The 26183-nt window shown below is 45.8% G+C and overlaps 1 protein-coding gene across 7 annotated transcripts; it reads right to left on the bottom strand.

Moving 5' to 3' along the window:
• arhgap12b (Rho GTPase activating protein 12b) lies at positions 1–26137 on the bottom strand. Of its 7 annotated transcripts, none has more exons than XM_052054178.1 (19): positions 25993–26137; positions 22184–22956; positions 7766–8041; positions 6984–7124; positions 6744–6824; positions 6130–6252; positions 5786–5860; positions 5248–5309; positions 5075–5156; positions 4860–4952; positions 4035–4139; positions 3659–3757; positions 3474–3576; positions 3248–3370; positions 3051–3149; positions 2779–2856; positions 2265–2399; positions 2031–2136; positions 1–879 (listed from the first exon to the last, which is right to left on the bottom strand). In XM_052054178.1, exons 2-19 carry the CDS (start codon positions 22859–22861, stop codon positions 705–707), a joined length of 2634 nt encoding a protein of 877 aa, XP_051910138.1. In that variant the 5' UTR covers positions 22862–22956; positions 25993–26137; the 3' UTR covers positions 1–704. The 7 variants fall into 7 exon arrangements, with proteins under 7 accessions (XP_051910138.1, XP_051910139.1, XP_051910141.1 ...); XM_052054179.1 differs by having other exon boundaries at positions 4035–4136; XM_052054181.1 differs by lacking the exon at positions 4860–4952.
• Between the last annotated feature and the right edge of the window lie 46 nt (positions 26138–26183).

Raw genomic sequence — 26183 nt, 5'->3', positions numbered from 1 at the left:
TTCTGTGCAGGTTTTAATTCACTCCCAACAACAAACACTGTTTTTATCCCTCCATCGGGTTAACACTTAAAGGGTGAGGGGTACCGGGTGGGGGAAGTGGGGGCACAATGTGAAACACTGCTCCAGTTCATCCAAGTGCAAAAAAAAAAAAAAAAAAATTGAGACAAAATAAAAACAGAAACGACACTAACGACAACAAAAGAAAACATCGGCCCATTAACACAACACTGATTATGGCATAACTGGCGTCACAGACGAAGCGCCACAACACAGAAGACCAACACATTTCAGGCAACATCATGAGGTTTGCGTCTGCCTTTAACGTCACCGGAGCAGCATCCCTGAACGCTCCCCAACACAAGGAGGTTTTATAGGATTCAGTGACTGCGGCACCCCCCCCAAAAAAAATATATATAATAACCCCAACCCCGAAGACTCAAATTCACCAAATCACGAGAGGTCAACTGAAAGGTTGCCGCCCGTCTGCAAAGGAACGGCAGCTGGAAAGGTGGAGGGGGGGCCTGTTGCCCCTTGAAACTCATCTCCAGAACTGGTAAGTGCAATGCCTTGTCATGCATGTGTAAACGGAGGAGTTGGCCTTCGCAGTTGCCAGGTCCGCGGCAACACAGAGTTCAGTCAAAAACAAAAACAGAGGAAAAAAAAAAAAAGGAAGAAGAGGCAAAAAGTCTGTAGCCCCTTTGCGTCTACCTGCCAAAGATGCTTTCGAACTCCAGCAGTATGAGCTCAACTATCTGGTTCTGGTAGACCATATGGACCGCTATGTTGCCCGTCTCCGTTTCGGGCCGGAGCAGCGTGGGGCCGAAAACGATGGCCACGCTCTGGGTGGTCATGCGGTTGGCTTCGCCGTGGTCGATCACCCTGCGCGGGAAGGGGGAGGGGGAGCGGGGGGGAGACCGGTCAGGGTTTCGTTTACCTACCGATTCACAGCTTCGGGGGCTTCATCTACAAAAACAAGATTACAAGCACTCCTACAGTCTCAAAACGCATCAGCGAGGCTCAAGATGGAGCGCCAAGACAAGCCTCGGAACACCGCTGACGCTCCGGGCGAGAGTAGAGCAATAATAGCGTTTTTTAAATAGAAGCTACATCCTTTCCGTGCAGATGCACAAAACAATAACATATTTATGGAGGAGAGAAAATAAGATCAAATCCGCCCGCTTGATATAACGCAGTCCTCCATACACTGAATGTCACGCTGTAAATTTCGCCACTTCGTCGGTACTAAATTACAGCAAATGCAGTGCCATATAAATGCAAATGGGAAAGCTCGGCAAATGTCACTGAGAACATAGGATGCCGCTGCTGGTGGGTAAGGCGGGGGGGGGGGGGGGGGGGACTGTTTATGCGTAACCTCTTTCAAATTCACGCTGCAGTTTAAGAGGGTAATCAGATAACCTACTGTTAACTTGAGACGTACTTCGGACTAACTCATGACGTTCTGATTTCATCAGTATTGTTCTCCCCCCCCCCCCTTGTCAGGTTCCGATTTGCTTCAGTCGAACAATAAATGATGCGAGTAAGTTCAATTGTGCTCTAAATTCGAGAGGAAGCTGCCACTGCAATATAAAAGAGGATTATATTATAAACATGCATTATTATTATTATTTTTAAACTTGAGTATTTAGCTAAAGAAGAAGCAATACTTTTATTTCATTATATGTATCAAGATTCCGCTCTCAACATTTATTTAATTTGGCTTTGTCTCATCAACAAGACTTCCTTGTGACATCTGACTCCATTCACCAATCAATCAATGTCAGGCAGTCACATGACCAAAAGTTTTCGCAGGCCTGCCCAAGAGACTCGAATGGAGGATACGGAGCCTCGCGACTCACGTGTACATTTCAGACGATGAAAAACCAAAGCTGTATCCTGCACTGCGGGCAGCAGTTGTTTTGCAAGTAGCAAAAGCTACTACAAAAGGACACCGTGTCTTAATTTATCAGAATGAGCCCATGAATTGGTTTCACACCAATTCATTTCATTTAGGACGAATGAAAACATCTTACCTGCGCAGGTGTTTGAAGAGGACTTGCATTGTGTCGTGGTTAGGTTTTGGCAACTTCTTGATCAAGTCTTTGATTGAATTGACTCTCTGCTTGTAGTCAGAACATTCTGTAGCAAAAAGACGGGCAGCCATTCAGGGACTTCACATGCGTACGGCGCCACCTCGTGGCCACAATGGAGAAATCAATCATTTCGAGTGGACTCAAACGGTGAGGTCAGTCGTCCAAGTTACTCACTAATTGCATTAACAAAGTCATTGAAGGATCCGTAAGTAAATAGAGGCTCTGGAAGTTCCCGGAAGAACATCTTGAGTGCTCCTGTCGTGACGTGGATGTCCTCCCATTTGCTGTCATCCAGTTCCACCTTCTCGTCTGATGCAGGGGAAGAAAATAGAGGTAAGGTATCGGAATCAGGTGTGTTGAAGGAGAGCGTCATCCACAACATGCAGGGTGGGGGCTCTCGCGGACGTATATAATTTATTTATTATTATATAGAATTTTAAATGATTCTACACCAAAATGAATTGAGATTGAGCAAACAAGCTGGGTGTGAAACAATTGCACTATTTGGTGGTCACTGATTAGAACTACACTAACTGAACACTAGTTTGTCGATGCCCAAACAATGTAGGTATATTAAATCTGAAACAAAAAATGATATAAAGTAATTGTCAAGAAAAAGACCAATCATGTGTAGGTGCACCAAAAAAGTGTACAGGTGAGTGTCGATTTTGGAGCGAGCGTGTCCTACCATGGTTCACGGCAAAGCGGAGCTTCTGTATCACTGCCAGGTTCCCGCTCACTCGATACAAGCCATCGATACTGAGACCTAAAGGTCAAAGATGATGACAAAGACGTGATTGATGGAATCTATTCGAACTCCATTGGGAGCATTTCTCTTGGCCCATGTTCAATCCTTGAAGTTTGTGTCACGATATTAGATAAATAATGGATTCCGATGTAACCTGTCAGGAATGTACATTATTTCAATTGACATAGAGCGGGTGGTGAGCTGACTCCTACCCGTGTTCTCCACGTGGTCGATACACATTTTCACAAATTTGGGCACGGACGTGTTCTCCCGCTGGCACAGGTTGCTCAGACTGCAGCCAAAAACTTGATCTGAAGAGTGAACAGGAAAAATGACGTTAAACTCAACTCCTCCGTCGCGTCTAGTGGAATGCGTCGTTCAAACCGCAGCGCTCCGGTGCTCGGGCTACCTTTGATGTAGCCTTTGTCTCGTACTGCCTGATAGGTGGGTCGACGCGTCAAGAACTTCTTGAGCTTCAGCCGGGTTTTTTTCTGGTCTGATGAGTCCATACTGACGGAGGTCTTCATCACAACTAAAAGCAGCAAAAAAAAAAAAAAAAAAAGAGTATAAAACAACGGAAGCAAGGTGAGAATAAGTGGTTCGGTTAACGGAAGGATGTGAGCGACTGGCCTCACCTCTGTTCTTCTTCGACTCTCGCTGATCTTTCTCTTTGTCCTGTTTCTCAGCTCCCGGAGAGTCCGGCATATCCTCTTCGATGGCCTCATCCGACTCCCACGCCTGGACATGAGCCATTTTTTTTTTCTGTTCGATGAAGTTAGGCTGGTGACACACACATGCCAGTATGACTAAGTCAACTTACGTATGTGTTAATGGTCTCGGTCAGGGCCCGGTACCAGTCATTAATGACGCTGTCAATCTCAGACTGGATCAGCAGTTCTGTCCCCTGACGAGTCTTCAGCTAAGGAATCCAAAGGTTGGACGTCAGAGGAGCACTATTCACGAAACGTTAGGAGATATTTGGCTTTTAGGTGAAACTTTAGCATAAAATGCACAATAACTTTGACTTGTGAATTTTGTCACTCTGCTCCAACACGTCGTGAATAGTTGAATAGCTGGAGGGTCACATTAAATGTACCGGTTCAAGTTTATCGTGCATTTTAAGTTTAAAATTTCACCTGAAAGTGCCATTCGTGTACGGTATATATTTTGGGCCAGACCGTCTCTATGTTCGATACCTCAATGACATGCTTCTTGCTGGACTTGTCCTTGGAAGCCCATTCCACGGAACCCCCGCGCAAGTCAACGGTAAACTCGGGCTTCGACTGGTTGCTGCCAAACTTCTGAAATGCAGTGACGCAGCATAAGCGAGAATGTCGCAGGGGGGTGGGGGGTGAGGTTAAACTGGTCTAAGATCAACACAAGCAGTTAAATGGCAAATAGGATCCAAATACAAAATGGTTAAGATCCTAGATTAAAGTGGTGTTAATTCCTTGGATTGTTTTTGTTTGTTTGTTTTTTTTTTGTGGGCAAATCACTGTTAGTCATGTTACGATGGCAAGTTACTCCGATCCAAGCAAATGGCCGCCGCAATGACTTTCGGCACATTTACGACATTGGCGTCACCTGCGTTTCATATTAGATCGTAAACTATCAGATGAATGACAAGGAATTTAACAAATTTGACTATGAATTTGACGTAACACCAGGATTTCAGCAACGGGGATAATACTAGACATAAGACATTTCAATAGAAAGTCCTCCTGTGGAGTCAGGTTAATATAAATTCAAGTCTGGGGGAGAAACTGCAATTACGTTCTTTTTCAAAAGTGTTCAGCCCTGGTTAGTACTTCATTGAAAATGCTCAAAAGTCCCATCAGGAGCGTTTCTGAGTTAAGAGTGCCAGATTTTTGAGCGATGCGGTTAATAATTCAACCTGAACCATTAGCAGCACACAGTGAAACACACACAAGTCCGTCAGTTAGGGCCAAAGTAGCGGCGACGGAAAAAAAAAAAAAAAGACGTGCAGCAGCAGCAGCAGCCTTTGCGGGGCTGTAGTTTACATAGGAGACAGCGGGGCGGGGCTTGACTGATGGCTTCAAGTTGCTAAGAAGAGTGAGGAGCAACTCGGGGATGGAGCCGTTTCGGTAAAAAGACTTCAGGAAGGAGGAGAGGAAAAAGCAATGAACAGAGGATGACAATATTTTTTTTTCACGGGCGGCGGCGATGACGTCCAGGAAGAGCGAGCTCGGCCAAAAGCGGGCCCATGAATACGCACCCAGCTAGTGCTTCCTCCTTGACCCTTTGCAAAGAGGAGCGAGGAACCCTGTAACACCGTCCACGAGGATGCCCAGTTCTTCCTGTGTGTCCAAAACCATGACAAAAAAAAAAAAACATTATGGAGACGATCAACAGCAAAGTCCTCGAGGCCAGCGCTTCATAGCTCCCTACCTGACTTTTTTTCCATTCTCCGTGATTTTGGTGACATTTAGGACCCCGCACTTCTCTGACGGCTAAGGAGGACGAGATAAGCAAATCACAATCAGAAGAGTGACGCTTGAAATGAACGCGGCGGCGTTGGTTGTGATGCCTTGATACATCAAAGTATCACATGGCTTGAACAGCCGGGTTTTTGCTGGTCATAAAGTGGAACCTAAAGTTATGAGATGGATAATCGACAATACAGAGCTGTCGTCCGATCATCCATTTTAGTTGCATACTGAAAATTTCACCTGCCAGCTCAGGACGTTGAGTGCCAATTTCATGCCAAAAAAAAAAAAAAAATTCAAAGCAATTCAAAATGGAAGCTTCCACTGGAGATATCGTAAGAAAACCATGACATTGTAATTGCGGTTAGCGAGACACGGTGACATGCAGAAGATGATAAAGACGTGAATGATACAGCGAGAGAGAATGAAAAGAAAGACGTTCATGATGGATGCGAGTGAGATGGCGGTGAGTGCTATGCAATGCAAGCTGGGATACTAACAGTTGAGGGGTGCTTAGGAGATGATGGGCAGGAGTCAGAGTCGGGAGAGCTCTGCTTGGGCGCCGTAGCACACTCCTAACAACAAGAGGCACGGCGTGAAGATTTTTCTAAGGACTATCAGGCAACTACAGGAGTCAGTTCAGTCAGTGGGTTAGTGGGGTGAAGGAAATGGATCAGAAACCTGGAGTCGAATCAGAGAACATCGGGTTGCAGTTACATAATAAAGAGGAAGAGCACATTTGGACTTGGATCCACACGGAAGAGTGTGTGCCGACACTTTGCATTCTTTTCCAAGATATTTTACTCACTTGACTCCACCTCATAGGAAGCCGCGGAGCCCCTACCTTGTCGTTGAGATCAAGGACATAAGTGCTGTGCCTCCACTTGGTGAGGATGATGGGGTCCGGCTGCTTCCTCTCAAGGCTGCGACTCTTGGGGACCTCACCAGACTGAGGGGAGATGTTATACTGTGTGGAGAGAAGATCAAACCATAGAAAGTTGCAACTCCACCGAGCGCCCCCGTCAGCATCTGCACCGCAAGATTTCGGCGGCCCGTTCTGATTTGATCCTTCTTGCTTGGCTCTCGACGAAGGCGGATGCTTTTGCTTTCTGCTCCTGTCCCCCACCTGTTTTTTGTTATTGTAAAGTGTTCTTGGGTGTCTTGAAAGGCGCTTATAAATAAAATGTATTATTATTATTATTATGATCCTAAGACCTCTTGATTAGTCCTAGCAGGAGCCATAAATCGGCCTGCAGGAGGCGTTCAATTACAAAAGTGGGTCCTGTGAGCCAGCCAGACGCTTACATCAGCAGGACTCGGGCGGCACGCCAAAAGGTGCGAGCTCGATTGGAGGTGAGGTCATTTGAGAAGACTTTCAGGAGTGTGGTGTGCAGTAAAAAAAAAAAAAAAGAAAAAAAAGAAAGAAAAAACATTTGGAAAATAATGAAGTAATACTACCTTGGGTAATTCCCATTCAGACCTGGATCCGTCAGTGTTGTAGTAGTAGGGTCGGCCTTGCTCATCAACATGTTTGATCCACTGCAAAGAGAGTCTGCATTTAGTGAAAGCTTTAAAAAATAAAAAATAAAAAAATAAAAAAACGGAAAGTTAAATGTTCCCCATGCATGAGTTTTGGACAATAGGAGAGCAGCTCAAAGAAATGGTATAAAATCAAGAGAATTTAAAATGACGTCGCACCTTTTCTTGTGTGTATTCAGAGACGTAAAGGGTGTGCCCATGCTCATCCAGTTCCTCAGACCAGCCTCTGGGGGGCGACCCATACTGGCTGTCAGACTGGCTGGAATGGGTGCTGTGACCGTTTTCTTCAGACGAAAGCAGCTATTCAAAAAATAAAAAATAATCTTAATAGTAATAAGAGAACAGAAAACGACATCATTTTATATCTGCTGTAAGAAGTGTGACATAACGGCTTGTCTGAAACTCCAGCCCAGTTTGGTACCAAAACCATCTCGTCGGTATTATGCAAACCTGAAAATGAATAGAGACTTTAAAGAATAGGAAGCAAATCATTATCATTTCGTTCCTGGATAGTTATCCAAACAATCAGATAAGTAAAAATAAAATCGGTCAGTCATAATTTGGATGTGAACAAGAGACATTGGGACTGAATGATGGAGCCCATCTTGCATTTTAATCTCATCAACCCCTATTAAATAATGCAATGTAGCCAAATACCACATGGTGGTGCTGTCCGACTGTCAAGAATTCAAAACTGAACACTGTCAGCTTCGTTTGTGCTTATAATAACCAAAAATGACATTTTTAGTGTTGTTTTAGTTTTTCGGCCTGCCAACCCTGTACATCATTCAGAACCGTTTTAACAACTGGACTTGACTGAATTCCTATAATTCCTCTCAAAGAAATTCCCTGGATTTGAATGTGTCACAGAACCAGCATAGAACATCACGCCTCAAAAGAAAACCAACCAAGTTTTTTTTTTTGTCTTTGTCCTGGCTTACCTCGCTCTCTGCTGTGCCTTGGTGACCTTCTCCTCGGAAGCTGCCGGTGCTGCCGCTGGCGTCCCGGGTGCGTGGTGGTTTCCAAGTGCGCTCCCCCGTAGCCCGGTTATAGTAGAAATGCCTGCCACTCAGGTCTTTGTGCGTCTCCCAGTCGCCGTGGATGTGCAGAGGTGAACCGGAGGGCACAGGCGGCAGGCTGGACTGAGAGATCTTAAGCTCCTGGAGGTTGGTGTAGACCGGCGAGTCTGACCTGCCTTGACCCGTTGGCGATGTGGTCTGTAGAAGGAAACAAAAAAGAAGCCAGGACATGAGGGTATAAGATTAGATCTATCGTACACATTAAAGGGCAGTATTTTAAATGAGTGACATATCCAATTTAATGGAATATTAATGCTTCAAACCCCAAAAACATTTTTTGTTTCATTTCTCAGGATGAAAGTGCCCTGGCAACATCCGAAAGTCACTTGACAAAAACGAGAAAGCATCGTCTCCATGGCTACAGCTCATCTCATCATGATCAAAGCTCTTCGGAACGCTTGTGAAAATTATCTTGGGTGGGGGGTTGGAGACGGACGGTTGCAAGCACTGGATGTACCGTAGTCCAAATACCGAGCGGGCAATAAGCAAACAGTCAAAGAGTTCATTAAAAGAGAAGATATTACTACTACGGGAAAAGCTTTACCAAATCGCAGAGGTGCCCATGATTCACTTTCGACTGGTTTGTGGCCTTTAGCATTACAGCATTTTAAGGCTCCCTGGAATTCAACTAAAAAAAAAAAAGCACGCTCATAGAATTCTTTTGCAGATCACCTTGTATCCAGAGATGCTCACAAATACGTCATCATCCTCCTCACCGGCCCTCCTGTAACCTTTGAATGCACGGCGCATGGTGATGCGGGCTGGCTGCCAAGTGGGAACCGGAAGCACATTGACCCTTGCCCTTCACCTCTCTCAAACGCACACGAGCCAGACAGAAAATGAAGGGAGTGAAAAGCGCAAAGAGCAGTGGGCTTTATCTCTCAAGTGCACACTGCAGTGGCACAACAGGAAATGGTGCTGAAATAAAGATCCTTTTTTTTTTTTTTTTTTTTGCAAGATTAGGCAGCCATCTTGGGGTGAAGAACCATATTTGGTAGCTTGAGTGGGCGGTTCAACGTTTACTCTCCATGCATCGATAAGAGGTAGCACAACGGGATGATTTCAGACAATCAATAGCTTTGATTAACTCTTAGAAATGCCGCTGATTCACTCCGGACTAGTTTATGGCCAAAAATGAGGTTGTGGTAAATTGAGTCACTTCAATGCTAACTCCCCTGGGCCAGAGTCTGATGTTAAATGAGACACTTGCATTTATACTGTGGTTCGGCACATCGCAGACAAATGATCCCATCAAATTGACAACAATGTCAACAAAAATAATGAGCCGACTGTCACATTATTCATTCACAAACAAGGCAAACGCTGTACCAGCTCTTCTTAGTACTCAGCTTTGTTATTTTGGAGGCATGGGGACAGAGAGCCCTGCTACAGATAGCAAAGAATCGATTGGTGAATAATAATTGGCATGATGCTAACAGTTCTGAAATTGCCTATAGACGACAAAAGATGTCAGAAAAGTACAAAAGGAAGCTCCTCAAGTCATTCCAACAGCTCTTGGCACCAGGCAGCCACCAGATGGCCTGAGTATAGCAATATCAAAAAAAAAAATAAAATAAAATAAAAAGGAGTTTCAACAAATAAAGGACAATAAGCAAATACTCAAACTGTATCTTTATGAGCACATTTGTTTGAGGCAAATAGATGCTGCAAATGGGGCTGCAAGTAGCTGATGGACACCGCAGGTCTCTGACAGGTAAGTGAATGCGGAAAGGACACATGGGGGAAGGGAAGAGTAAATGAGGCACGGATGGAGTCAGGCTCAGGGCAGCGGTGAGCAGAGAAGCGTGCGTGTTATTGAATACAAAAGAGTCTTCATCTCGGCGGTAGCATGTCTGGAAGGTATCCGCTGACAATTGGCCAGCAAATGGAGCCCTTGTGTGTACATGCTTCTTGCTAATATGGTTTCCGCAAGTTATTGGCATGTTGGGACAAAGTAATAATGTTTTCCTTTTGCCTTTCCTCCGCAGCCTCGTGTCCCACCGCGCTTGTATTGTCAACGCAAACGACTTATGCCTCAGGCGGTGTTGTAAATTAAACCATAAATAACGCGTAAGCAGGAGCGGGTCAAGGTAAGGGCAGTGGAGATGGTGTTTGCAGTACTAGCGCATGTCCGCTTGGTGACTCACACGAGCTGAATGGTGGGGGTCTCCATCCGAAGGCTGTGGCCCTGCTGAAGCGGTGTGAGGGAGGGGGGGAGGGGCTTCTATATATGCACACATGGCGAACCGCTCTGCTGCATCACCCTGCACTCTTTGGGACACGTGGTGCTTGTGCAGCATTTTGCCCAAACTCCATTCAGTGGCCTCGATGCAGCATTTTTCTGAGCCATTGACGTTTTTTTTTTTTTTTTTCTGCAGAGGAGCATTTTCCGATGTTAGCTAGTGGATGGTTTGCCACAGTTGAGCACACGCGAATGGATGAACAACTACAGTGAATGCGGGCGTGTCATGAAGCATCAAAAGGTAGCGTGGGTGGGAGTAGGGATGGGGGAGTGGGGGATTGGCAGGTGCTCACATCGCGGCTGAATCATTTATGCATGACGAATTGGACAAATGGGGACAGGGAGTGTGAGATTTTAGTGTGTCATTTCACATGCTTTGTGGTGTTAGATGTAGTCACACACACAGGGAGCACGCATGAATGATGGCGATTTAAAATTCTGCCTTTCTGCTCAGGATGATTGCCAGCTAGCGTGGAGAGACTGCTGAAATTACCACACGCATCTCCCCGGAATCATTGTGAGACAAGTGGCTGGCTCCAAACATGCCCGGTGCCAAATGAGCACAAATAGTCAATCCCTGTGAACGGTTTCCGATGGAACTGCGCTGAAAAGCACGCACTCTATTGTGTTATTTATTTTAACATGATAGTCGGGGCACCATGACAATCCGCCAACTTATAAGTAAAGCCGTTGAAATGTCACAGTATTCAATTAACTTGGTAATTGTTTGGTATCGCCGAAGCCGATGAGTGAAGTGAGCCTGCGTTCACATTTTGCAAGCCGTTTGACCAACGGTTGAATAGGAAATTGTGATTGATCAATTTGTGAAAAATAAGAGGTCATCATTCAGCTTCATGTTGGACCTTCCAGTTTCTACGGTGAGCCTTCATGGAAATATCCCCGCAGTAGGATATGAAAATGTTATTCTGCGACGACCGGTGTCACAGCTCGGCTCATGTGTTCATCTTTCCCCTAACTGTGTTGCGTAATGCGATTGTGTAATTGAATTAGAGAAGACTGGTTCGAGGAAGAGTGGCGCTCCTGGCTCGAGAGGTGCATTGCTGAGGGAGGGCATCCAGTCAACAAAGACACGGGAACGTAAGGGGCACGCCCCCCGCAACCATCAGTCTACTTGGCTCCCTTTTGTTCTTTTGTCCAAAGTCGTCCCTCGCCTTTTGCCACACAGCTCTTCGCCGGCTACCTTCTGGATATTTTCTCCGCAAACTAAATGTTCCGTTTTCCCCCCCAAGTGCATCTTGAATCGAAGGTAGAATTCAACATAATCCCTTGTTGATCATTTTCGGCTTGGCCGCCGCTCAGACAACGCCCCACTGCCCCCTCTCTTCGCTCTCTCCCACTGCTCAAGGAGGTATGATGCTGCCGATGATGGTTCGTGGCCCATACGACAGGATTAACCTACATTTCCACCTCCGCGAGCATCAGTCAGACCACATTCGCCCACTCGCCCGTCACCGCATTTGTGGCATATTGCGAAGCCAAACTGCCTCTGAGGCAGAAGATTGTTGAAACGTTGGCATGCATATGAGCACAACAAAGCGCACATGGGGAACACACACACACACAGACTGTTGAAGTGGACCAGCCATCAATTGCAGTGTCAAATTGAGCTGCGCGAAACGGGTTGAACAGAAAGAAAATGCTAATTATATTCAAATACGGCGACATCAAGCATATGGCGACCGGAGAGGGACGCGACCGAGGCGCATGAAGTCTAAGATGCGGAAAGTGAGTCGGCATCTTTTGGGTCCGACTCGGCAGGAAGACGACAGCTAATTTAATTTCACAGATCGGAGCGTTTGACAAGGCTGGCGACTTGACTGTGACGTGCGCAATTAACCTTTTAGTCCTGAGCTGATAGCATTAAAATGCCAGTCAACACACAGACACCGGCTGTTGCTCGGATACTACGCAAAGAAAAAAAAAAACACCTTCTGTAGAGACGGAATGAAACAAACCAGATTGATGTAAAAGCCTAAGAGCAATTGATAGTTTGAGCAACAGTATTTGATTGGATTTTCCTCCTGCGACGTAAGCAGGGACAGATTTTGAGGACGGGGGGAGCCTGCAGCCATGCGATATGTGCATATGGGCATGCTGTTGTTGGTCAGGGAGCACAACATTCTTGCAGTGAAGCTGTCGGTTCTGCAGCATGAGCAGGACGTACATCAAGCAAACAATTTCTATCTGGGACAAGATGTTCAACGGTTATTTCCGAAGCACCCAACGGATCAAAGATTTCCAGCTTCTATTTGGGGCTAGGCTCAAGTTAGAGCGTAAAATCAAACGCCAGTGAGTCAGATTCTGACTGACACCCCCTCTCTTGAGTCCCGTTCCTCTTTTTAAAGCATGAAGTGACATCCCTGAAGCATTTACGAAAATCTGGGCAAATATCGGTGAGCAGCAAAGGAGCCTTCTCGTTTCTGGTCCAAGGAGTCCAAACATCCAACAGAATCTATCCGAGTGATCTTTGCGGTAGTCTGTCTGGCACTGACAGGCTCTCTTGTCTCTTTGTGAAACAGTTCCACATACAGCTTCCAACCGAGAAGCACGGGAAAATAATGAATGCGTGGCTGATAAATATGTACAAAGGACGACGATCGGAACAGATGCACGCGCCACGCTATTTACTCTCTGGGGATTGTCTCGGTCTGCAGATGAGTCACTGCGAGCAGACTTTCCTCTCGATGGGTACTTCCCCCTTCCTCGAACATACTCTTAAAGCCGCATGGAAGCATCACAGTCACAAAGTACCTTCTGTTCTCCAAATAGTGAGAAAAACAGCCAAGGCGGACGCGCACGGGGGCAGGATGAAAGCGCTACACTGCAATCTGTTCCTAACACAATTATGAATAACAATAAAAATGGCAGAGACAGGAATTGATTCTCTTTGTACAGTATAAAGCAGAATGCTGAAATCGGGGTTGGTACAGTATTCCATGCAGATCAATGCTACGTAATAATTACGGATAGTCATTAGATGAAATGTTCTCGGTGGACTGCGGGGAATCGGTCAATAAATTCAACCCGTTTTTTTTTTCCCTCTTTCCCCAGTAATGATTATTTTGTTTCCTCCGTTGCAGGAATTGTGAAGCGGATTCAGACTTCGCAGCACTCCATAGTAGGCAGCTGAGATTTTAAGCCTCGAGTTCATGACTAATCCTGACCTAAAGCCTACAGCGTGATTGGTGTGAGCCAATTATACAAAGTCCCCTCCCCATTTGCTGATTGGCTGGCTAGATGCGGAGTGGGGGGGGTGATGAAACTGGAGGTCTTGATGGGAAAGCTCAGACCCAATTAATCAATTAATATGGCTGGCAGGGATGCTGGAGACAGCGTTTTTCATTTACTTGACTATTATCATGGGAGTATGGGTAAAAAGACATTTTTCGTTTGTTTAGGTAAATTGTTGCCATTTGTCATTGTTAGTCTGGTTGCCATCTTTCTTCTGTGCAGCTTTATATAGTGAAGTACATGTGGCAAATCTCAACCGTGACGATGACTTTAAAAAATCATTATTTATTTGACATGGTTTTAACTTTTTAAACAATAAGAGCGTTCGATTGAGTGTTGGCAGAGTGATCCAAGCAGATTGACGTCAATTAAACTAATACATTGTACAGTAAATATTGGCAGCTGTCTCGGCCCTCTGGAGCTGATGAGTCACTATCCGCTCAAGGACATTGTGTCGGGGGGGGGGGGGGGGGGGGGGGGGGTTGATGTATGATGACATCAGTGACAGCGTATATATACACTCGACAACGTAAGCGTGACGAGCGAGTGGAGCGCTGCGGGTGCAGAGACAGCGAGGGACACAAGGGCTCTTGGTACAGAGTGAAACAAAAAGAAATCAGTGGCCCTCATGAACCAAATACAGCGATATTCGTGCAAAGTGGACACTTTCACTTTTTGTTTTACACAGCCAAGCTTCCTGAACACAGTTGGAGTAGATGCATTTGGAAGACAAAAGGAATTCAACAAAATACATGAAATAAAGCCTGAAAAAAATAATTTGACAAAGTCATCGGTTTCCGGAAGTGAGATCTTAACGAGCGTCCCGGAAGTGTGATGTCATCAAGCTATTACAAACTAAAGATTTGTTTCCATCGTTTGCCCTCAGAGTAGTTATTTTTGTCCCCTTAAAAAAAATAAATAAATTAAAAAAAAGCAATTTCCATCGTTATCTGAAGAGCTGACTTGCAAACTTGCAAAAAAATCTCATCCATTTCTGTGTATGTCATGCAACCTGCCGATGATACTGCGACACTCGAAGCTCAGTGGCCACTTGCCTCAAAGCGCATCTTGTTTGAAACCTCGCAATGGCGAGATGCTGTCGAGAAGGTGAACGTCATTCGTGTGGGGAATGTTCAGAACTGCTGGTTGCGTCATCGTGTCGAGAAGCAATCCAAAAGCCCATGAACTAGCAAGGATGATGATTATATGCACAAGTAACAATTACATCCAAGACACAGGCGCTCAAATGAATTCTGGTCTACTTTTACCTCAGCCAAGCAGCCTAAGCCGTATATCACATTCACTCAGCGGCTCCTTAGCCATTACAGAAAGCTTGCTACTCACAATGTAGTGTGGGCTCCTCACGTAGGAAAACATTGTCCGAAAACGTCAATTCTGGCGACAACTAAGACTATCCAAACAGGTGCAAAGGAGGCTGCGGGAGCTTATTCACCTTATCTGCAGTGGGAATGTCGTCCAACGGATGAGAAGAGACGACAGTGGCTGATTAAAGGATCTTAAGAGATCTATTTCGAACCACGGCGCTTAAACGGGAACACTCATTAGCAGACTGACCTGACTACCTTGCACAGAAGGAAACGCGGAGGAAGAGACAGAGAGAGGGCAAAACAGATGAAGGAGAAATATGGAAAAGTAAAAAAAAAATTTTGTTTTAAAGAGGGCATTGCTTGACGGGTGGCCATGCTCAAAGTTCACTCAAAAGGCCAAAATAGGTTAGAGGTCGCGACCCTGGAGCCATACCGTCTGTGGTTCACACGCTCAATTTGCACCCACAACTGAAAATAGAGAGATAAATTTGATATACTTATAAAATATAGTAATATAACCGTTTGTGTTATCTACTTCTTCCTACTCCTTTGAGCATACAACTGTGATGATGTGTGTTTTCTTCTTTACTTTCTAATTTTCCTTTCATAATTTTGTTTGACCTTTGTCAACCTGTTATTGTGTGTACTATATATATGCTCAATAAACAAATAAACAAACAAACATATACACGCACACACACACACATATATATATATATATATATATATATATATATAGATGAGATAACTTTTGGATGGATGAGCCTGATTACTAACAAAAAAGAAAAAAAAGGAAGCATATATTTGAACTGAGAAAGGTTTCCGTATTAAAAAAAAAAAACTACATGACAGCCACTCACAAAGGAAATGAAAACTTCCTCACAGACAACCTGTAGGTTGTGGTTGCACTGAATGAAAGCACATCCAGCCTTTGAAAACATTAAATTCAAGAAGTGGTCGGCTTGAGGGACAAGATTCAGTCATTGCATAGGGTGATTTATTTTAAAAAAAAAAAAAAAAACAAGTTGTTGCGCTGCGAATTCAGGATGTAGCCTGTCTCTCACCCAGATCTGAACCAAGCATTTTCGAAAATTGCTAGCCGGATGCTAAATTGTCATTTTTGCTGCAAAAAATACAGTTGAATGTTAGTTTTGTCATCTCAATCTAGTGAAGTGCGGAAGAGGCCCTCGGGTATGGCTTGACCACGAAGAAACGAAAACTAGCGGTCATGGAGTTGAGTGGACAGAGTGGATTATTTTATGGACCGGCACGTTTGGGCTGAGAGAGGCTGTCAGCAGGGACCCCGTACCGATTGCGCTGACATGTTCACAGCTCTTTCAGTATGCGGAAATGGAATTGGCACAGGCAGAGAGCGAAAACCCAGAACACAGCAGGGGGGTCCGGTCAACTCATTTTCATCCACTCCCCCTTTGGGCACAGCGTAGGGACCAAAGAACAACAATAAAATCATGGTTAGCACAGATTTACCTTCAAGTAAAAAAAAAAAAAAGACGTCAGCTCACCAGCTCGCCAATCCTTTCCCCTCTGTGTCCTTTTCCTTTTTAGCCAACCACAGAAAACTTTCAGTAAGCTATAACTATAAAGCTTTTGTCCATGCCAGAGAGAGGGCTGCCTTGTCATCGATAGAGCAAGTCACATGCTGAGAGTCAGAAAAATGAACTGCATCATCAACAGACGACACCCACCCTGACATCATGACCACGTCTTTTTTTTTTTCAGCGCCTGATAGATTAATCATCCTCACACTTCATGGCCTACAGTGTAAAACTAAAACTTTCACTGTCGTGAACCTTCCATTTGTCTCAGACTATTTCTCACTTTCACTTCCAGGTTTTGTTATGAAAAGCCGTTCCCAGGATGACGGCCTTGACCTCCCAGTGAACCATAGCGCTTCGGCATGTCGTACCAATCCGATTTCCTCACTTTCACATTCACCTAAAATGAAAGTTACGTCTGCAACGACGGTTCTATGAATCCCGGGGCATGCCGTCATTGAAGCAGCGCCCTCTGGTGGTCAGAAGGGATGAAATAGAACTATTGAATCACATAAAAAGCACAAGTTTCACTTTGAATATTCCACCTGGGTTGTCTTATCTTTTAAATATCCTGAAATGCATTTATTGGCAATATATGCGGCGAAATAGACTGTCATCAAATGCTAACCTAACTTTCCCCCCAACCATATTTAGCATCGAGACAAACAGACTACGTGACATAAAGGAAGGATTGTTGAAACATGGCGCATGATGGCATGAGTTGAAGGGGCGAGGGGGGTTACAGAGCGGTTTAACGCAGGAATGTGTTGGACACAACCCCTTAATCCAGATATGTAAGAAGATTGCATTCTAGTAGTATGCGTGCGAGAAGGGTGGGAGGGTTTGTGGAGGGGGTCTGTCCAGGCTCGGACTGAGCTCTAAGCTTCTCCGTCCCACGGCCGGTGGTGCGCGGCGCTCACCAAGAGCCTTTAACACATTTTACATGATTAGGTGAATCTGGCTTGACCTTTCTGTGTGGTTTCATCCGCAGATGACAATGCTTGGCTCTGTCGAAACCGTACAGGCGGAAGTAGGGAAATGATCGAGAACATGGGATTCAATTCGGAAACTTAGACAATGATTTTGCTTTTCCACCACCAATTGAAAAGGTCATTATATATAATTCCCATAAAGATGAAAAAAAAATCAATGTTACCTCAAGAGAGGTCAAATTGGGAGGCAAGTCAATTGTGTGACCAAAATTCTGAGGGTATTGTGTCGTGCTAAAGCGAGGTTAAATGAATTCTTCCGTCCATTCTGGCTGTAATACAGATTTTTGGGATAGAATCTTGGACAGAATCTTAGTCATTATCGGAGAAGAAAAATAATAAACCAACCGTGGCATAAACTACCTGTGTGTTCTGTAGCATTCCAAGTGTGAAGTGAATCTGCTAGCGCTGGCATATTCGCATCCTTAATGGGCACTGACAGTGTTGCTCTGTCAATCATTAAGACTCTGACTAACCGCTTGCATGGGGTGTCTCTGTGCACTCAAGACGACACGATCAGCCTCCCAGTATCTCCGTTTTAATCCAGGATCCATTTTGGGGAGCTTTGAGGAAACGTGCAGAGACATGTACTTGTATCCCCCAAAAGGCGGGGCTTTAAAGGAAGACCCCCTAGCGAAGCTGAAAGCCCAACCGAGCGCAATTATGCCAACGGTGCTTGTGTCGTGTTGCAATTGGATTTGTGCGGAAATAACGGTTATGTTATAAAACTATAAAGCGGACTCATCCATAGCATTGTCGTCGTTTAGCGACAGAAGATTCGGCAAAAACAGAAGCCCTCATTGAAGTGCACCACTTACAGACCGCGATAAATGATAAATTAGGAAGAAAGTTCATCCTTTACAATCCCCAAATCGGGATATATTCAATGGCTATATGACTTTCCTCATACTTTCGGTATGCAGAAAACAAAACAAACCCCCCCCCCCCCCCCCCCCCCAGCAAGGCAGCCATGCGGAGAAAACCTTCATAGCCCAAACACCATTGCTAAATTACTTGCCCGTCTCATGATATACAGTTTCGCAAGACAAACAAGGCAAAGGGAGAACGCAAGAGGCTGAGTGCACAAATAGCTTGACCCGTCTACTCACCCAAAGAGTTGGCCACTGGGGAGGAAAAGGCTATATCAGCTGTTCAAAGGCCTCTGAAAACATCTCGTCTCGGTTATGTAACTGAGCTTAGAGCACGCGGGTGTCTTGGGCATCCCAAATTATATCTAAACACAGACCTCTGTTGAAAGGAAGCTAGAATTTGGCTCAAGGAATCTCAAATAATGCATGGAACACCACGGTCGTGTGCCAGCGTCCGCCTTCCCTAAAACGTGTTACGTCGACATACGTACAACAACAACGCACTTGCTAGCTTGCTTCAAGCGGATCGCAAAGGAGGACAGCGGCAGGTAGAAGATGAGGAAAGATAAATGGCTGTGCGACGTCAAAAGCACAGCAGTCCGGTAGTCTTACCTTCTCCGGATACATGCTTGGCCAGTCCACCAAGTGACATTAGTGAGCCAGGCCCAGAAAGAGCCGCGGTGACAGGCAGAAGAGGGATTGACTGACCCACATAGAGCACCGGGGAGTGAGAGGAAAGAGAACGATGCTTCACCATCATTCGATACCGAAATTACCACTTCACCACTGGAACTGGCACGACAGTCGAGTTGGCACCATTGTAGTTGCAAATTAAACTGCACAAATCTGTCCCTCGCACATAGCAGCCGGCGGATCTCAAATTTACGACTCACGGGCCAAGTGCGCCGTCAACCACATAATATTTCATGTGGCCTGCAAAATGCATCTTTATAGTTTTAAGAACATTTGGTGGGGTTTGGACATGTGAGAAAGTTGTAATTGGGTGTGTCCATTTACAATTTTGGAGGTCAAAAAGTACATGCGGTTGTTTGTTTACATTCCTTTTTAGAAGTCTTGTGAATATACCGATAACTGTGACAATTTTGGCCGTGATTAATGCGCCATGGAATTCCCCCCGACCCCCAAATTTTCTAACTGTTAGCACTGAAAATTACCTACTCATCAAAATACAAAATGCCACCAAAACAATGTTAATTTAGAGTCATTAACTGAAGAATTGTAAAGTCATGATCCCAGTTTCGTGATGACAAAACTGCAAAATACATCTTTTGAAAGGAGTTTTTAATCCTTAACCCTCGAAAACAGAAAGGATTCTCCAAGCATGATTTGCCAAAATCAGTGCAGGTTGTCTTGAAGGCTGAGCCGCCGGGGGCTTGCAGATTTAATCCTCTTCTTCTAATACAGAAGGTACAGATCAGAATTGTGGGCGGTTGGAGAACAAAAAACCAAACAAGGTGGACACAAGGTCCAAAAGCAGGCTCGCGGAGACTGCATGTTTGTCCGTTTCCTGACTGTTGCACTACCCTTCACCGAGATTACTCCAGACAAGAGCGTCAAAAACAATGACTCGGGGAGAAAATCGGTGGGAGGTTGAAAATAGGAAGCGGTGCAGACATCGTACAAGAGAGACTGAGGAGGGTTCCAGACAGCGAGAGGAAAGAGAGGGTAAGGAAGCGAAGGAGCAGACCGGAAAAAAGCGATCACATGAACACAGAAGATGCACTATTAGCTCAGCATCAGATTGGATTAGATTACGAGCAGTCTGGTGCCTCACATTTGACGAGAGGACGGCCTTTCCTTGACTTTCTTTTTCCTCACTGTACAGCACTGTGTGTGTGTGTGTGGGGGGGGGGGGGGGCACCAAGACAAGAATGTCAAGTATGCACTGGAAAACAAGCTCGGGCCTCCTTTTCAGCTGCCATGGGAGTAAAGCCTATTGGCTAAACAGAGATTACAGGGCATGGAGAGACAAGACATACGTACGGGTTGTATCCGTTTTGAACCGGGCCCATTATGTAAGAGTATGCATTTGCTCGACCTCGCTTCAAAAGATGTCCGCTTCTTGGTACGCAGCGAAGCCGCTCTCGAAAATTTAACGGTTCCTGCCAAAGGAACCGTTTCCGTCAACACATGCACACACGGTGGCATTTTGTAGGTTTAGGAACAGCTTGTTTCTAAACAGTCAATCCAAAAGCTTCCCCAAGAGACTTGGTGTGCTCCGGGCCCGTTTGTTTTAGAAGACCAACACATCCCTTCACCTAATCAGGTGTGTTGGAGGCGGGAAACATGTAAAACATGCAGGATAGTAGCCCTTGAGGACGGGAGTTTGAGAGCGCAAGCAACAAGGGTGAAAGGCCAGCTGTGGGGGTGCGGGGGCGGGGGGTGGAGCTTGACTGTATGAAGCAGCATTGTGGCGGCGATGGGGGTTGGTCTCTCAAGGTCGTACGCCGCTTCAATCACATTGTGGAATGAGTGAGTGCGTGGCTGACCACTGGCTCCACAGGGCATAGCCACAGACGAAATTTAAGAAAAAAAAATCACTTTGGACCACCACATCTTCCACTTGCATGGTGACACATCTTTGTGTGTGGAAAAAAAAAAGACAATTTGCTCTCTCACGCATGACCGCAGGAAACGGTGTGTCTGTTCATTATGTCCATGTACTTTGGAAAGAAAGTACCATGAGCGAGTCACACTTGAGTAATATTCAACATGCGAAAATGACCACCGAAAATCAACAACCTCCGTCATGATATCGTGCAACAGGATTTCAAAGGCTCATACTGGCTAAATCAACAGGATTTGACTTCTCCTTCGAGTGTCATCAAAATAAATAAATAGAAATAAAAACATGACAGGGCGCCTGTTAACACATTCACTCCCAAAGACGTTTTTAAACGTCTTTTCAGACTTGGTCTAGAATTAGCTGGTACTGAATGAGTTAAGATGCTCAAGATGACATTTTCCAGGATTTAGTATTTTTCTGTGGGTGCCAAAAAATATCCTTAGCAAAGACCGGAGGCAGAGTTTTAAAAAAAAAAGTGGGGGGGGGGGGGGGGGGGGGAGTGGGGGAATCCCCTGCAGGGTCACTCACTTCCCTGGCAACAGGCCAAGAAGGACAAACTAACATGAGACTAAAGAAAGGCAAAACAGGGGAGGGAGGAAGTGGGGAGCGGGACCCACCTGCCTCTGAAACTACAAAAGCCCAGAGCCACATCGCAGTTTTGGCTAAAGCTGTCCAACTCTTATCGGCACTGTTCAGTGCTGAAAAAAAAAACACACTTAGGAGTTGTCCATGCAAATGCAAATGCAAATGATGCAAATGTGTTTGATTTAGCAAGTGGTTTGACAGGCGTGAAATTCAAAAAGGCTGGTGTTGGGCTGGCAGAACCCACCCCCCCAAAAAAAATCTGCCATTTCCTCACCCCAAGAGAACATTTCAAAGGATGTCAATAATGACCTAGCTAACTATCTTGAGGCTAACCCGTGGTCGAGCGTGTGCATTCTCGCTCTCCTTCACTTCATGACATTCACACATACACGGCCCCTTTCACACAGTGGTCCTCACAGTGGGCGACTGGGGGCTACAGACGGATCCTCCCTCTGAAATGACCTACTTTCCATTCAAGCCTGCCTCTCTTTGTTCGTACCACGGTGGAGGAGGCTTCTGCCGCCCGGGCAACAAAGAGCACAAGCAGCATTTGGAGCCTTCAAACTAGCTGACCCTGGCTGGATAAAGCCACCCAAAAATTGGCTGAAATCGGCAGTCCTGGACCACTCTTGCTTTATCGTTAAGTGGGGAGAGCCTGCGGTTTCTACGGCCTCATTCCTCTCCTCCCGCCAATACAAGGCCAATCAATCAGCTAACGTCACCAAAAATGAACCGAAATGGATCCGAAGTTGTAAACAAACCGGTAAGCTGTAAAACTCATCCCCGAGCAGATCAGCGCTTTAAATCACCCACAACGGCACGCAGCAGAGTTTGAGGAACCGGCACATTTAGCATATGAGTTCATGTCTTACCTGCATGTGTTCTGTTGAACTGCTACTGAGCTCATCGCCGGACTCCGAGTCGTTGCGGAGCTTGCCGAGTCCGTTTCCTGGTAGGTCACATTGCGGTGAGGTCTTGTCACTGTCTGGACTTCTGCTGTGGTGGTTCTCCTCTCTGAGCGGCGGCGAGTCGGCTCGCGTCCGCGGGAGGGTCGAATTGTTGGCAAGATGATGATTGTTGTTGTTGTGAAGAAGCACCAATTCGGCAACCACCTTGCAATGATGGGGGCTTCCCAAATTCTGATTAGCATCCTTGGGCGGAGCCGGCGGCGTGACGCGGTCTGAGGAAGGTGACGGCGTGGAGGAAGGCGACGGTCGCCCAAAGCTGGACATTTCTGGCTGCGGCCGGTTCAGGTTCTCATTTGACGCCATACAGATATCCAGAACGGTAGGTTTGGCCCTCAAGGTGGGCTTCTGGGGGGGCATCAGCGCCCGCCGCACCTCTCTGACATACTGAGCCGGCACGTAGAAAGCCTTTGCGCCCTCGTCTTTCCTCACCTGCCACCAGTCCTCGTTGGTTTTCTTCACGAGGATGTAGCACTCCCCCTGCCGGATGGTGACCGTCTTATCTTTGGCCTTGTACTCATAGTCATATTCCACCTCCACGTAGGCTTGACCCGGGGCAAGAGGAAGCCCATCTCGATCGGCCATGACTGTCAGGACTGTCCGTTTTTATAGCGCCGACCTCAGCTGCTCAGCGATCCAAACCCGGAGGGCTCTTCATGTCTGGCCGGGGAACGTCTGGACTGCGGGAGATGACACAGCTTCATGTCAACAGTTTATCATTTGAGAAAGCATTCAGCAAGTTCAAAAACAAAAGTTCATTTTAATTTGTTAATTTGACTTATCACGTTCCTGATCTTGGTCGATTCATTTCCCGCTGGGCCGACAGAGCGCGCATGCAATCCGATAGCTCCAATGACTCTTTGCAGCGCGAAATTCCTGCACTGACGGCATCCCCCAAAAATAAAAGTGTGCGTGTCATCACGTGTCCCCCGTTGTGCTGCGACTTCACATCATTACACGCATCAATGTGACCCTTAAAAAGATCTTAATTTCAGAACAGATCAGTCAGGGGACCGGGCGACAAGAGGCCGGTTGTTGTTCAACCTGGAGGAGAGTTTTGTCAGTTAACCCATTAACTAGTGGGCCACTCCTTCAGTCGAACAGCAGCTCGTGAGTCACTGCACCACTCAAATCAGATTCAACCCCCGGCCCCTTCACCCTAAAATAGAAGCCGCTAAGGACTGACATCCTTGATGTGTAGGCAGCAAGAGCAGGTGCTTATAGAGAGGCGTGAGAACATGCCGCTGAATCTATAAAGGGGGCCCAACCTCATGCAGAGGAAAAATGCGCAGACACTCTGAAGCTCAGACTGACGTCTCAACACCAAGAATAGACCCGACAGTGGGGAGAGCCGTCTGGGCCTTCCATGTTTCAAGACTATGAGCAACACGCACGGTATTATGTAACGGCCAGACTTTTAAAGTGTGTTTGCCTTTCGGTAGTCACGCATGCAACATCATCATCATCATGCCCCGGTGAACTCTCTCAAGGAACATTGGCAGTCTGATGCGGGGAATGAATTGCACGAGATGCAGATCATCATGTCGCCGCACACAAACGGGCAATTTCAGAAAATGATATAAGGAAATTGCTGAGGGGGTTTTCTTCTGGAACAGTAGCAGTGACACAGCAACAGATCAAACTTCATAGTGAGAACCAAATGTCACGCTGTTAGGTTGACTGACGATAGCTTAATCTGTTTAGATTGCCAGCAGCTGACTTCGTCATACCACTCGCATCTGTCAGTGCATTCACACATCCGACAACGGTGACAACTCGAAAGTGGAACGGCACAGATGTCGTACAATTTGGAATTCAAGGGGGGAAAAAAATGGTTGAGTTGCATAATAGGAAAGCGGTACGCACGTTTGTCAACTGAAATCAGTGACTATTCTTAGCGAGACCAAATTGAAATTTTTTTTGGTCATAGTGAAAACCATCTTGTGCAAGTGCATCCCTTCTACAAGAACTACCGTCTGCCCAACGCAAACCCAAGACCGACACAAACTGACAAAGAAATCTCCCTTCAGGCATAAAACTGCCTATGTTGTCTTTTTCTGCACTTCCTGGAAAAAACAAACACAACAATTGTCTGGGTGAAAATTAATCACTGTCAACAAATAATGTAAGACGTAAGGGATTCTTGGCATAATTCAGATTTAACAACCGTCTAGGGGGGAGAAAAAGCCCTGCTGTCTTAATATTTGGAGGAAAGGACATTGTTAAGCTGATTTGCTTCCTGCGATGCTAAAGTACAGTTGAAATTAAAAAGGAAAGTACAAATGACATAATCCTGTGACTATTGTGGCATGCTGTTTTGCTGTTGCTAAATGGGAGTGTTTTTTTATTGTTAATACTTACCCTAATATCTATGCTGATTTCCACTAGCCTATCTCTGGCGTTTCACAATGTATAATAGCATCAAGCTAGCGAGCATTTGTTAAATAAAATTAAATGGTTTGATGTGTACTGTAAATGTCTTAAACTCTTAACATAAATGTAAAGAAGCTTAACTTCGCTTAGTGTTAGAAAACTGCAATCAATCGTCACCAAAATGTATGTGGACATGTTTTACTTATGCCCACTCCGACCTCTGAAATTATTAGGACAATTTCACCAATAGTTTGGATTTTATGGACATGAAGCATTTACCTGTAAATGAGATCAAACTGTCTTGAGCGCCTTGGGAGAGGAAAATTTTGATGTCCATAAAATCCAAATATTGGGCCGATCATTTCAATATTCTACGTACATTTTGGTTATGTTTGAATGTTGTTGTCTGACGTTAAATTACTGTATATTAATTAAGCTTTGTCTCTAGAGCGCTTAATGGGGAGGGAAGGGCTTTCTGTCTATAAAAGACATTAAACAACGTGAAGCTTTTTAACAGCAAGTGATTTAGACTGTCCGGTCTGCATCAACAGTTGGATCACAACCTGTGCCTTTGTCTGCACACATCTGCAGCTCAGCCACTGTGGCAAGCAAAAACTACTGTGGGACTCGGACAGCCTTTGTCCCTGTGCTTCATTCAAAACAGATGTGGCATCCAGAGCAGCATCCACTCCAACATGTGCTCCTATATTGCTGCAGCTCCATTTCAATCGGACTCTGCAGGTTATTATGAGTGGACGCAAACATTGTTTCTTCGTGTGAAGAAACGGGAGGAGGGTGAAAAACTATATTGGGGTTTCTGGAGGGGCTGAGTGCCAGGAGGAGAATGTCTGAATCGGAGGGCGGCGGTGATGGTGGGGGGCACAGGTTGGGGAGGGGGGCAGGGTCGCCTCCAGCCCGACAACACACAACAGGAATACGGCACAAAGAAGTTTAATCCATGTGATTTCGTAACAAAGGCCACCGAGTAGACATGCCCGGCGGCGAGGGAAGGGCAGCCGAGGAAGAAGCACCCCCGAGTGGGCACAAGCAGCCGAGCACACCGCGAGGAAACCGCCTCAAAAACTCGGCGCGTGCGCTATCCGCGGGGAATGTTTGCTTAACATGTCATCGATTTACAATGTAAAACGCCGCTATCCAGCGATTCTACGGGCATTACCTCCCGTGACAATTTCGAGGGTGCTCGCGCATGGACAAAGCACGGCAGGTTCACCGACATAACAAACACACAACCTGCAACAGCGTGCATAGCAACAAAGTAACTCCAGACGCAAACCAATAGCCTCACGTCGACGACAGAAAATCTCTCCACGACCCGTACTAACCTTGTAAAACTCAAATGGCGTCTCTTGATGGACCTGGAGGGTGATTGTGCAGGAAATGTTCCCTTCTAATTTTGTATGGACAGTTCCGATTAAGTCCGCAGCGGTTCTCCAGGCTTTTCGGTCTGTTCGCAATCCCCCGCCTTGCCTGAAATTCTGATAATTAGGTGTAGCGATGCCGATCACATCCGGTC

Source organism: Hippocampus zosterae, chromosome 20 (genome assembly GCF_025434085.1).
Source record: "Hippocampus zosterae strain Florida chromosome 20, ASM2543408v3, whole genome shotgun sequence".
NCBI classification, from domain to species: Eukaryota; Metazoa; Chordata; class Actinopteri; order Syngnathiformes; family Syngnathidae; genus Hippocampus; species Hippocampus zosterae.
Note: the sequence above shows the minus strand (reverse complement) of the source record. Positions and strands in the feature narration are given on the sequence as shown.